This window comes from Mobula hypostoma, chromosome 13 (genome assembly GCF_963921235.1).
Source record: "Mobula hypostoma chromosome 13, sMobHyp1.1, whole genome shotgun sequence".
NCBI classification, from domain to species: Eukaryota; Metazoa; Chordata; class Chondrichthyes; order Myliobatiformes; family Myliobatidae; genus Mobula; species Mobula hypostoma.
The window spans coordinates 95,755,201-95,769,898 of NC_086109.1; the positions used below are offsets into that span (position 1 = coordinate 95,755,201).

At 37.8% G+C, this 14,698-nt stretch overlaps 1 protein-coding gene across 4 annotated transcripts in view; it reads left to right on the top strand.

The window, feature by feature from the left end:
- Window positions 1-14,698, top strand: part of megf11 (multiple EGF-like-domains 11) — a 454,053-nt gene that overhangs the window by 67,318 nt on the left and 372,037 nt on the right. For all 4 annotated transcript variants that reach the window (XM_063066247.1, XM_063066248.1, XM_063066249.1 and 1 more), the window contains exons 2-4: window positions 2,260-2,382; window positions 7,363-7,464; window positions 12,203-12,303. In XM_063066247.1, the coding sequence (XP_062922317.1) occupies window positions 2,270-2,382; window positions 7,363-7,464; window positions 12,203-12,303 (316 nt within the window). In that variant the 5' untranslated portion in view covers window positions 2,260-2,269. The remainder of the gene's footprint in view (window positions 1-2,259; window positions 2,383-7,362; window positions 7,465-12,202; window positions 12,304-14,698) is intronic.

Here is a 14,698-nt window from a genome sequence, read left to right on the forward strand (position 1 = left end):
ATACAGAAGCCTGAAGGCATGCACTCAGTGATTCAGGAACAGCTTCTTCACTCTGCCATCTGATTCCTAAATGGACATTGAAGCTTTGGACACTACCTCACTTTTTTTAATATACGGTATTTCTGATTTTGCACATTTTTAAAATAATGAATTCAATATACGTAATTTATTTACTTGTTTATTTATTATTAGTATGTTTTATTTTATTTATGATTATTATTTTTTCTCTCTCTGCTAGATTATGTATTGCATTGAACTGCTGCTGCTGAGTTAACAAATTTCACGTCACATGCCGGTGATAATAAACCTGATTCTGAACAATTGCCATGCCTGCCCCTACATCTCCTCCCTCACTCCCATTCAGGGCTCCAAACAGTTCCTTCCAGATGAGGCAACACTTCACCTGTGAGCCTGTTGGGGTCACCTACTGAATCTGGTGGCCTCCTGTATATCGGTGAGACTTGACTTTGATTGGGAGACCACTTCGCCTAGCACCTATGTTCTATCCACCAGAAAAACTTAGATTTCCTGCTGGCTACCTATTTCAATTCTGCTTCCCATTCCCATTCAGATATGTCGGTCCATGTCCTCATCTACAGCTGCGTTGAGGCCACACTCAGATTAGAGGAGCACCATCTTATATTCCGTCTGGGAAGCCTACAATCTGGTGGCACGAACATAGATTTCTTTTATCTTCCAGTAATTGCTACCCCTCCCCCCTTCACCATTCCCCATTCCCGTTTTGCCTTCTTATCTTATCTCCTTACCAGCCTATCACCTCCCTCTGGTGCTTCTCCCCCTCCCTTTCTTGCATGATCTTCTACCCTCTCCTGTCAGACTCCCCCTTCTCCAGCCCTTTTATCTCTTCACCAATCAGCTTCCCAGCTCTTTACTTCACCCTCCCTCCACTCCCGGTTTCACCTATCACCTACCACCTTGTACTTCTTCCTCCCCTGACCCCACCAGCTTGCTTTAACTGTTAATCTTTTTTTTCCAGTCCGAATGAAAGGTTTCAGCCTCTTTTCCATAGATGCTGCCTGACCTGCTGAGTTCCTCCAGCATTTTGTGTGTGTTGCTTTGGATTTCCAGCATCTGCAGATTTTCTCTTCTTTTTGTTGTGACTTTATCTGAAAAATATGAATGCTAAAGTAAATTAACGTAGAAGTAGATGATTGTTGTTCTTTTTAGAAATGTAGTAGTGCAGCCTGTTATGATTATGATCTCCTACACATAGACATATTGAGATGCTGAATTTGCAAATTACTTTTACCATCATGGAATCCCTCTGATTCTGTAAACATTCCAGACTTCCGAGTTCTTCAATCAATGGGAGAGAAAATACTCTCCCCTAGATCAAAGTTTGCTGTGAGTCTAGCCTCTATGTACCTTTTGCTTTGTGGCTTCGGTTCATGGCATAAAAAAGATTTGGAATCCCTGGTCTAGTGTTCTGTGTGTATTGAAACACAGGACAAACTGCCACCAGCTTATTTTACTACATTTAAGCTACATTTTAAAATTGTAGTTTAAAATTTGTTTATAGTCCAAAGTATAGTTCAACTTGAAGTTTAATTTATGAACTTGCAATATTTAATATAATTTAAAGCTTGTTATTAGTTCCCAATAACAATGGAACATCTTAAAAAAGCATTTTGATTGTAATTTATAATAAAGACTGTTTTAGACAAAGTTATTTAAGCTGTGTAAGATACCTTGCTAAGTTGTGTTGAAATTTTCCACAATTGCTGAATGTATTATAGCAGCTCACTAGTGGTGCTAGGCTTTGTATTTCAGGGTTGTGAGTTTTATTATAAGGACACTAATAAAATACCTGTCTCATAATTGCTGCCTGGGAAGATGGTGGAATCAGGAATGATGGCAACATTTGAGAGGTATTTAGACAAGCTCAGAAACAGGCAGAAAATGGAGGACATAGGCCTTTACAGGCAGAATTGATGGGACAAATGGTGTAATTCTACTCCCTTATCTTATGGTCTTATAAAACATTCCCTTTCCACAGAAGATGATTTCCACTGCGTTTCCAGAATTTTCTATTTCAATTTCATTTTTCCAGCATCTACAAATTTTAAAATTTTATGTAAATCTCCTATTTCTATGAATTGATTTCTAATACTTAATCATTTTTAGTGTTTCACAGGATCCCGATATGTGAAGTATTCTCAATGACTTAGATACTTGCATGTGTACTGGATTTTAAGAATCACTTACAATGGATTTTAATTAATTGCTTGTTTTCTTTAGATTTGAGAGAATGGTTGGCGCTGTCCTGAGTTGGTGCCAATGGGTTTTTCTAATTTGTTACCTTGAAAGAGTGGTATGGTGTTTAAATCCTGATGATCCTAATGTGTGCAGCCACTGGGAAAGGTAAATGCAATCCATTTTTTGTTTATTCTTTACCTTCATGGAATTTAGTAGACATGTTCATATTCAATTAGAAGCCTATTTTTTAAGATGCTTGAATGTGGATGTTCTTGCCTGATCCTATGTATGTATTTGTTAAAATATTGGGGAGCAAATAGAACTAAAAAAAACTGCAAGTCATCAGGTGGTACTAAAAATCAAGCATGATGGTAGTTCCTCTGCAAAAAAAAATCTACTTCTACTTTTGTTTTGGAAAAAATATTTTAAAATGTTGATAGTGAGCTTCTTTGTAAAATGTACAGTATTCTAGAAAGATTTTGATAACATTTTCTTATGAAAGTTGGAGCAATGTCTCTGACTAGACTTGAGTAGTAGAAGAGATGTAGGATAAAAGTGCAAAAACACCTTGTAAATTAACCCAAGATAGGGTAACAGGAGTTTTCATGTCAATACTTAACCATGTCTGGTATGTAAAACGGTTTCTATTTCATTCACATCATATTAACTCAGTTTGTCGTTTCTATGGTAAAGATAATTTTGTTTACCAGCTTGTAACGGGTAGCTCAATGATCAGTTACCCCATCGCGATAACACACCTATATTTGGCACGAGGCATAACATGGCATCCCTTTCAGTCTGAGTCTTGTAATTTGTTACATTTTGCTGCATCTCAAGTCATCAGCAAATGTACAATTGCATTCTTTTGTAGTTCTATAAGGTTATGAAACAAATTAAACTTAATGTCATTATTATTTATAAATTAGATTTTTTAAAACATAAATCAGAATCAGGTTTAATACCATTGGCATATGTTGTGAAATTTATTTTTCTTTAATTCCAACTAAAATTATTGTGATTGTATGAATGAAATAAATTTATATCTTATCAATCCTATCTATAATGAATCTATGGTTGAATGATAATGTGCTACAAAGAAGAGTAGTATAACATTAATTAGGCACTATACAATGAACACAATAAAAAGAATTTGAATATTGGATAAAGAAATATCAAAAATATTAATCTACTTTTAAAGTGACAATTCAATTTTCTAACATGGCTGATGAGAACTTGTGAATAAAAACAATCTTTTATCTGATATGGCAATTAATAAATCTAAGTTGCAATATTTATTATTTATAAGTTTAGTATATAATCTGTTGTTTTACAAGGAGTGATTATATTCTGCTGTTAAGTTCAGTTTTATCTATGTGGCTGGTTTTTTCTATCAAACAAAAATTAGTATCCTCTATTTCATGGTTAAACAGTTATCTGAAAAAAAAAGAGGAATGAAAACAAAAGACCTACAAGTAACAGAATGCAAAGTATGAAGTATATATTATTAACATAAAAGAACAAGGTCATTTAAAATGACCTTGTTAAAGTAACGATACATTAATTATTAGAATGATTATTAAGGTTAATCAAGCAGCCAAACCTTCCTACTATTTTGATATAAAGCATCTGCAAACCAAAAGCGCATCTCAAGCTATCGATTGGGTAAATTGGTGTGAGTGCAACATTCTAATCAAGAGAAAAGCTAGATTAAATACTGGTATTGATTTGCTGTGTATCACATGATGACTTTGTCAAGTAGACATTAATAAATCACATAGCAATGGGGACCTGCAGTGAGTGGCCTTTACTGCCCTTTGGGATTAAATGTTGATTATTAAACAGTTACAGCTATGTGTCTGATTCCCTCAGAGAAATGTAACAAACTTAGAATTTCATTGACAGAATCAAATGATTTATAAAAGTAGACATTGGAATGCTCCAATAGAAAATTGTAAGGTTTGTACTCATGAATCTTGAGTTCAGCCACAGTTAAAAAGGAGTAAAAGACAGAATATTTCCTCTTCAGAAAGCAATTGACTTCCAGAAAGCAGGACTTTGAGCCCTGATGAAGGATCTCGGCCCAAAATATTCACTGTTTATTTATTTCCATGTGCTGCCTGTCTTGCTGAGTTCCTCCGGCATTTTGTGTGTGTTGATTTTGTATATTTTTGATTTCTAAATTACCAAATTACTTAGATAAGGGCATCTGATTTTGCTGGCCTCACTCTTTCTAATAAAATATTTCAGATCATAGGGTTCTTTTGTTGTTTAGATTGTCTTTAAACTGGATGGATTTACGCAGAGTTCACTACAGTCAGATTTGGTGGAGCCATTTAAATCATTAGCTGGTATGGCCAAACATTGGAAAAGCAGTCAGAAATAAAAAAAACCTCTCAGATCTTGTAAAGTGAGACATCAGAATTTTTGACACTACCTCATTGTGTTGTTGTAGTAAGAGGGTACTTGCATAAGAAGGCTAATAAGACCATAAGACACAATGGGGTCATTCACCTCGTTGAGTCTGCTCCACCATTCCATCATGGCTGATTTATTAATCCTCTCAATCTCATTCTCCTGCCTTCTCCCCTTGACCTTTGACACCCTTACTAATGAAGAACCTTATAACCTTCACCTTAAATATACCCAGAGACTTGTCCTCCCTAGCTATCTGTGGCAATGAATTCCACAGATTCACCACCCTCTGGGTAAAGAAATTCCTCTTTGTCTCTCTTCTTTCTTCAGTGGTTGGTAAGTTGATGGAGAAGATTCTGAGAGGCAGGATTTATGAACACTTGGAGAGGCATAATATGATTAGGAATAGTTAGCATGGCTTTGTCAAAGGCAGGTTGTGCCTTACGAGCCTGATTGAATTTTTTGAGGATGTGACTAAACGCATTGATGAAGGTAGAGCAGTAGATATATGGATTTCTGCAAGGCATTTGATAAGGTACCCCATGCAAGACTTATTGAGAAAGTAAGGAGGCATGGGATCCAAGGGGACCTTGCTTTGTGGATCCAGAATTGGCTTGCCCACAGAAGACAAAGAGTGGTTGTAGACGGGTCATATTCTGCATGGAGGTCGGTGACCAGTGCTGTGCCTCAGGGATCTGTTCTGGGACCCCTTCTCTTCGTGATTTTTATAAATGACCTGGACGAGGAAGTGGAGGGATGGTTTAGTAAATTTGCTGATGACACAAAGGTTGGGGGTCTTGTGGATAGTGTGGAGGGCTGTCAGAGGTTACAGCAGGACATCGATAGGATGCAAAACTGAGCTGAGAAGTGGCAGATGGAGTTCAAGCCAGATAAGTGTGTGGTAGTTCATTTTAGTAGGTCAAATATGATAGCAGAATATAGTATTAATGGTAAGATTCTTGGCAGTGTGGAAGATCAGAAGGATCTTGGGGTTTGAGTCCATAGGACACTCAAAGCTGCTGTGCAGGTTGACTGTGTAGTTTAGAAGGCATATGGTGCATTGGCCTTCATCAACCGTGGGATTGAATTTAGGAGCTGAGAGGTAATGTTGCAGCTATATAGGACCCTGGTCAGACCCCACTTGGAGTACTGTGCTCAGTTCTGGTCACCTCACTACAGGAAGGATGAGGGAACTACAGAAAGGATGCAAAGAAGGTTTACAAGGATGTTGCCTGGATTGGGGAGCATGCCCAATCCACTTGGCCTTTTCTCCTTGGAGTGACGGAGGATGAGAGATGACCTGATAGAGGTGTATAAGATGATGAGAGGCATTGATTGTGTGGATAGTCAGAGGCTTTTTCCCAGGGCTGAAATGGCTGCCACAAGAGGGCAGTTTTAAGATGCTTGGAAGTAGGTACAGAGGAGATGTCAGGGGCATACTTTATATGCAGAGGGTGGTGAGTGCGTGTAATGGGCTGCCGGCGATGGTGGTGGAGGCAGATACGATAGGGTCTTTTAAGAGACTCCTGGACAGGTACATGAAGCTCAGAAAAATTGAGGGCTATGGGTAACCCCAGGTAATTTCTATATTAAGTACATGTTTGGCTCGGCATCGTGGGCTGAAGGGCCTGTATTGTGCTGTAGGTTTTCTATGTTTCTAAAGAGACGTCCTTGTATTCTGAGGTTGTGTTCTCTGGTCCTAGGCTCTCTCCTTATCATCATTTCCTGAACTAATGTTGGGAAACTCCTGCAAAACCCTGAAGGCTAAATAAGGAGAGAAAAGCAAGCATGTGGCATGTTTTATCTAAACTTGAGTGAGGCTCATGAAGAATATCTGCAGTGGAGGCAGGCAGTTCAAAAAAGAAAAGGTAGATTATGTAAGGTTTAGTAAGTGTAGGTCAGAGTCCTTAAGGAATATAAATGAAGCAGGAAAAAAACCTAAACTTCAGTTTTAAATGTGGAGAAGACATGATGGGCCTAATGGTCGAATTCTGCTCCTATATCTTATGGTCTATGGTCCTCATGACCTTGGTGCGTAGGATTCAGGAAAATCCAAAGGTACTTTATAAATACTGTACATTTAAAAGCAAGTAGGTAACTAGATAGAGGGTAGAACAAAAGAGGGAATTTATGAAAGGAATCAAACAAAGTGGTTCAGGTGTTAATTTTTTTACTTTGCACTGTTATTCACTAAGGAGAAGGACATGTGGGATAGAGAGATCAAGAAGGGGTATGCTAACGCCTTACGGCATGTTGAAATCAAGAAGGAGGAGATGGTGTTGGGTCTTTTGAAGAACATTAAAGTGGGTATGTCCCCAGGGACTATTGCCCACAGACCTGCCACTCACTGGATCTTTCTTGTTTCTTGAATCATTCTCTGTAAACGCTAAAGAATGTTGTGCATGAAAATCCCAGAAGATCTGCAGTTTCTGAAATACTGAAGCCATCCCTTATGGCACCAACAATCAATCTATGGTCAAAGTCACTTGGATCATATTTCTTTCCCATTCTGATGTTTGGTCTGAACAACAGCTGAACCTCTTGACCACATCTGCATGTTTTTATGCATTGAGTTTCTGCCACATGATTGGCTGCTTCGATATTTACATTAATGAGCAGATGTACAGGTCTACCTAATAGAGTAGCCACTGAGTGTATATGATTGTAATTTTGTTTGTTCTCATTTTCAGATAATTTGTGCTTTAAAATTATTTTCTGTGTATTTTTTTCCAGTTATGCTGTCACCGTTCAGGAATCATATGCGCATCCCTTTGACCAGGTCTACTATACTAGATGCACTGATATTCTCAATTGGTTTAAATGTACCAGACACAGGTTGGTTTGGAATAGGGCAACTATGAATTATCTAGATAAAAGAATATTATTTCTGAAGTAATTTAATAGTTTGCTGGTGCATTTCTTGTTCTTGGCAGCTACTGTGGTGACTGACGCTGATCTTAAAGAAAAAAATCTTTAAATGACACCGTAAATTAGTGAATACATGGGAATGGTAGTTATCTTATCAATTAGTTTAGGCCATGGTCATCAATCAGGAGAGGAGTGTCATGATTTCATCTGCATCTCTAGAGGTACTGAATAGAAGTTCAAAAATAATTAATTTCAACAAGCTATCTAAAACTCTTAGTCCTGGGTATGACTCTAAACTGCAACTGGTGATGAGGCTCTGATTGGGGACTTTCAGAGCTTTGGGGAAAGTGGAGTTACCCCTTAGTCATTCATTGCTCCCAGGGCTGCTCTGACACAGAACGGTAGCACCTGCAAGGGTTCCTGCTCAGGATAAGAGTGAAGGCCAATGGCAGATCCGACGGATTCAGTAACTGAACTTATAATGGAGAAGGCGGATGAGCTAGGACCTCAAATGTCAATGGCTATAGTATAGGCAGACGAACACTTGGGAAGAGAAATGGCGATTTCTTTAGTTCGCCCAATGGTAGGCAATAGCAGACCACCATTGCTATTTGCTAAGAAAACCATGGTCAAACTCACAAAATGTATCACACAACAACAGCGTCAAGAGGATCTTCAAGACAATTCTGAAGATGCTTTGCTGGGTATAGTCGATTCTGGTCAGCTGGGGATCCCCGACCGTCATCAAGCTACTGCACATAACATTCATGTAACACAAAAGAAAACTATTGCCACTTGGAATGTAGGAACCCTATGTCAAGCAGGAAGATTGGACAATGTGATAAATGAAATGGAAAGACTAAAGATTAACATCATGGGAATTAGCAAAGTTCGTTGGACAGGTGCTGGAACATGTCAGAATAGAAATAAAACGCTAATTTATTCTTGTGGAACATCTCATACTAATGGAGTAGGAATTCTTTTGGATGAAAACATGGCAGAAAGTGTTTTAGGACATTGGGCAATATCAGAAAAAGTGCTCCTTGTTAGATTCAGAGGACAACCATTTGATTTAGCAATTATACAGGTATATGCACCAACAACAGATGGAACAGATGAGGATATAGATAAATTCTATGAAGAGGTTGAACAAGCAAAGAATGGATGCAAATCTCAAGATATTGTTATTGTCATGGGAGATCTAAATGCTAAAGTAGGACAAGGTGCTGATGAATACCATAGGAAAATTTGGACTAGGGGAAAGAAATGAAAGAGGTGAGAAATGGGTAGAATGGTGCAAGATGAATAATCAGGTCATTCTGAATACCTACTTTAAAAACCATCCAAGATGCTTGTGGACCTGGAAAAGTCCAGGTGATAACACGAGAAATCAAATTGACTTTATTACTATAAACCAAAGATTTAGAAACTCAGTGACTCAATGCAAAACATATCCAGGTGCAGACTGTAATAGTGACCATAACCCAGTAGTATGTCATGTAAAAGTAAAACTTAAAAAACTAAAGCAGCAAATACCTGAACAATCCCTTGACTACTTACAATTAATTAAAGAAGAAAACTTATGACAAAAATTTACAATTGAAGTAAGGAATAGATTTCAAAGTCTAGAAATAGAATCTGTTGAAGATGATAGCATTCATGTAGAAATGAAGTTTAACTCTCTAAAGGATGCCTTGGTAGAATCAGCAAAGTCAGTGATTCCTGAAAAAAGTAAAAAGCACAAAGAATAAAAGGATGACAGATGAAATCAAGCTGTGTACATACATTTACTGATGCTTCTGGACACATCTTCAGTGATGTTCCTGGAATCATTGGGTGTTTCGGGTCTTTCAGCATCATACAACCTCCTCCAGGTGACCCAGCTGGGGCTGATCAGACCCCGGCTTGTGTCCAGATGGCTAGCTACTGATGACTCCATGGCTCCCCTCTTTTGAGCCACAGCCATCTTGAGGCCCTCTCTGCCGCATCGGTGGTACTGCGGATGGCTCTCCTCTTCCTCTCTCCCTCAATGCCCAAATTGCTGAAGGCTCTAACTAAGGAACGGGCTGCAAATCCCCTACAACCAACTTCCACTGGGAGACACCTCGCTCTCCACCCAGCCTGCTGACAGTTGCTGACCAGTCCTGCGTAAAAATCTAATGGAAGAAAGGAGACGGAAAAAAGCAAATCCTATAGAATACAAGTCCTTAGATAAAAAAATTAAAAGCTTATGTCAAAAAGCCAGAGAAGAATGGTTAAACCAGGAATGAGAGCAAATAAGAATCCCTATTACTGATCCAAAAAGGTTACATCAACAAATCAAGAATATCACTGGTAAAAAGTTCCTCTGTTCTTCAGGTGGATGTTTGAAAGCAAAGGATGGTACCATTATCATGAAAAAAGATGGGATTATGAACAGATGGACTGAGTATATTCAGGAATTTTTTGAAGACAATCGAGGCGAAAAACCAGAAATTAAGAAAAACATTGAAGGTCCAAGTATTTTAAAATCTGAAGTTCGTAATGCAATAAATATGATGAAGAAAGGAAAGGCAGCAGGTCCTGATGAATTAGTAATAGAACAAATTATCGCCCTTGAAGATTATGGAATTGAAAAAGTCACGGAATAATACCAGAAGAGATGAAAAAAATCAGTATTTATCACTCTTTCTAAGAAACCTGCTGCAATAGAATGTGAATTACATAGGACCATAAGTTTAATGAGTCATATTACCAAGATGCTTCTAAGAATTTTGATGACAAGAGCTAAAAGTAGATCCAAGCTGAAATAGGTGAAGAACAATGTGGTTTTGTGAAAGACAAAGGTACAAGAAATGCGATATTGATGTTAAGGATACTATCAGAACGAGCTATTCAAGTGCAAACAGATTTGTTTGTTTGTTTTATCGACTACACAAAAGCATTTGATAAAGTGAAGCACAATAAGTTATTTGACATATTAGAGAAAACTCTAGATCTAGATTCGAAAGATCTCTGCCTCATCAGAAATCTGTACTGGGAACAAACTGCCGCTGTAAGAATAGTTGGAGAAGTGAGTCAGTTTACGAAAATCAAGAGAGGCGTTAGACAAGGGTGTGTTTTCCCCCCTGATTTACTTAATGTGTACAGTGAGACAATATTACAAAAAATAAGAGACATCTTGGGAATCAAAGTTGGCGGTGAAAACATCAATAATTTCAGATATGCAGATGACACTGTGTTAATGGCAAGTACGGAGGAAGAACTACAAAACTCAATTGATATAATTGTTGAAGAAAGTGCAAAAATTGGTCCATCTATCAATTGCAAAAAGACAGAATGTATGGTGCTATCCAAAAAGAAGGAGAATCCTATCTGCAAGCTGAGAATAAACGGGAAAGACATAAAACAAGTACAGAACTTTTGCTACTTAGGAAGCTGGGTGACATCAGATGGCAGGTGCGACTTGAACATTAAAAGAAGAATAGGGATGGCAAAAGACACCTTTATGAGAATGAAGAGTATACTGAGCAATACTAAACTAGGCATGACAACCCACCTCAGAGTACTGAAATGTTACATTTATCCAGTTATGTTATATGGCTCAGAATGTTAGACAATATCTAGTAACATGAGGAAATGAATTGAAGCAGCAGAGATGTGGTTTTTGAGGAGGATGCAAAGAATATTATGGATGAAATGAATATCTAACGAGGATGTCATGAACAGAGCAAACATAAAAAGAGAAATAATGTATGAGATCATGAAAAGGCAACGTAACTTCATTGGGCATGTGATTAGGAAAGAGGAGTTAGAATGCACGGTAACTATGGGAAAGATTGAAGGGAAGAAAGCAAGAGGAAGACATAGACAAATGATGATGCAGACAGCAGCCAGAGAATTGAAAATGAATACCAATGAATTGATCCACTTGACCCGAAACAGGAGTGTGTGGGCCATGACAGTCAAAGCTCAAACTGGGCATGGCACCTGATGATGATGATGATGATCTAAAACTCTGGACGATTCAGAACTTTGTAATTTCTGCATGATAACCTTTAACTTTCTCAACAAATTACAGGCTTTATATGTAGATACATTCATATAGCCATTCCAAAACAAAAAATAATATTACTCAATTATTATTATATATGAATTTGTTTTCTGGTACCTCCTCTGAATGATAAGAGCAGTTTCACGGTTTCATAGATTGGAAAGTGCTTTCACTGACAGGAACTTTTAATTTTGGCCCTGATCCAGTTTTAGTATTTGTGATCTCAGTGTTTCCCATTTTGGACTCCTGGCAATTGTGAATTGTTGGAAGCTTATAAAGAGTGGTTAGGCCTACCATTCACCCTCTCCTTTTGTTAAAATTTGATTTATTGCAGTAATGATTTTAATGTGTAGATTTCATACTTCCAGATTATTTTGATTACATTATTAATTAGTTTAACTATTTAAATACTTCAATATGTTTCTATTAAACATATAAATAAAAAAGATGTTGTTAAACAGATGTGATAAGATTTTTCTATTAATTAACTGCACTTTTTACCACAGAACTTTACCTCTGTGAATTGCCCATTGTATTTTAAATCAGTTGTTAGAACCTTCAAAAACTATATATTTATTTTGAAATTTATATCCATTTACAGAAGGTTATTGAAGGTATGACTTACACTAATCTTTAGATGCCAATGATCTCACTAATAAATATTCCTTACAGAATCAGCTACAAAACGGCTTACCGTCGAGGCCTAAGAACAATGTACAGGCGAAGATCTCAGTGTTGCCCTGGGTACTATGAAAGTGAAGATCTTTGTGTCCGTAAGTGTTGACTTTTAATTAAGTCTGGTCTGCTGGACTGTCCATTGCTTGATGTACATTTTGTTTCTTTTCCTTGTGGGAGAGTGTTTACAATGTCATTGATCGTGGGAAGTCCACATTTCATCAGTACTGTACTGTATTCCATTACAAACAAGAGAACATCTGCAGATTATCTGAAGCTTATTTTGTTATATTCTCCATAAACTCTTAAGTTGCCTGTGTATTTTAGCTGGAATCTGAACAACTGAATGTGGTAAGACAGTTGTACTTTAACATCTGCCGGACGATGCTGAGGATGTTCTACGAGTCTGTGGTGGTCAGTGCTATCATGTTTGCTGTTGTGTGCTGGGACAGCAGGCTGAGGGTAGCAGACACCAACCGAATCAACAAACTCATTCATAAGGCCAGTGATGTTGTGGGGATGGAACTGGACTCTCTGACGGTGGTGTCTGAAAAGAGGATGCTGTCTAAGTTGCATGCCATCTTGGTCAATGTCTCCCATCCACTACATAATGTACTGGTTGGGCACAGGAGTACATTCAGCCAGAGACTCATTCCACCGAGATGCAGCACAGAGCGTCATAGGAAGTCATTCCTGCCTGTGGCCATCAAACTTTATAACTCCTCTCTTGGAGGGTCAGACATCCTGAGCCAATAGGCCGGTCCTGGACTTATTTCATAATTTACTGGCATAATTTACATATTACTATTTAACTATTATGGTTCTATTACTATTTATTATTTATGGTGCAACTGTAATGAAAACCAGTTTCCCCTGGGATCAATAAAGTATGACTATGACTATGACTATGATTAAGTCCACATTTCATCAGTACTGTACTGTATTCCAGTCACAAACAAGAGAACTTATCTGCAGCTTATCTGAAGCTTATTTTGTTGTATTTCTCTGTAAACTCTTAAATTGCCTGTGTATTTTAGCTGGAATCTGAACAACTGAATGTGGTAAGACAGTTATACTGAGTACTTCTGAAGTCATTTGACCGACACTGTTCCTGATTCAGTCTGCAGCTGCGTTCAGAACCACCTGCATCATTACAAGGTGTCTGTGGGTTTGTGGGTCTCAGGCTGTGAATCCCTGAAACATTCAAATATGGTTTTGCAAGAATAAAGGGAGTGAGTTCTCTCGTGCCTTGCCCAGCATTCATTATCAATTCGATATTATTTCTACTTGTGAGAACTTGTATTTAGCTTTAATTGGGTCTAATACCTTCTAGTTGGATATTTGAACTTTCTTGTTTCAGGCAGTAACCCTCTTAATATTAAAAATAGGGATCTTATGAATGACATGAATTCTTAATTGTATTTTATTTCAAAGCTGCATAATGTAGGAATATTACTTTGATCACCTCCTCCAACACTAATCTGGGATCAGACTGCTCCTCGATATCACCCCTACACACACCACCAATCCACCTGAGCTCCATGGCACTTGTTGGTAAACCTCTGCTCTGCTTCCTTTAGATTAGGGTGATTTTGATGTGTTCTCATTAGATTAATAGCTACATTTAAACACCACAGCAAGATTGACACTAGCTTGGATCGAATCAATGTTGGAACCAGTGGGTTGCTGCTGCTCTCTCTTGGTCACTTGTCCACCTCCTGCTTGTGCAATAATAGTGGCCACAGTCTAGAAATAACTATTTGAAAGTGAAATATTTCATGAGGATGTCTTACAGTGGAGTTTTGATTAACAAGTGTGGGCTTATTCTGCAAGGTTTTAAGAGACTGCAGCTTGAATCACCATTGCTTTCAGGCTTGGAAGCCTGCCTCCAGAGAGTACAGTAGAATGTTCACTAGTGACTACAGTTAGAACACTAGTGGTCTTTTAGATTATTGTAGTACAATAATACATTGTTAAAGAGCAGTAAGTGTGCAGTAAAACTGATAATTCCTTTCAAACACATCACTGTACCCTAAAAACACACTACAATGTAAGTATGTCTGCAAATCAAAATGTGGTTTACAATATTGCAAAACTTGGTGTGCTTGAAATGGAAAAAGATAACATTGAATCAACTTTCAAACAGAAGCATAACTGGGTGCTTTAAATGAATTAAGTATTGAGCACCACATTGAGTTTTCAATGTGGTTTGAAGTGTTTTGCTCACTTCATATTTTTGAATTATTCTGATGGTACTCATTTACATTACTTTGAATTACTGTGCGTCAACTGTTACAGTTTTCCTTTTACAGAAGAAAGGGAATGTTCATGCTTCCATTCCAGAACTCAGTCCATTAATCTACCATAATGTGAAGAATGGGGACAAACTGGAAAATATATTGATCTGGAAAGAAACAATGACACAGCTAATCAGAGGGATAATGATGAGGGCAGGAAGAATTGAAGATAGTATTAGGATGTTGATAGAAAATT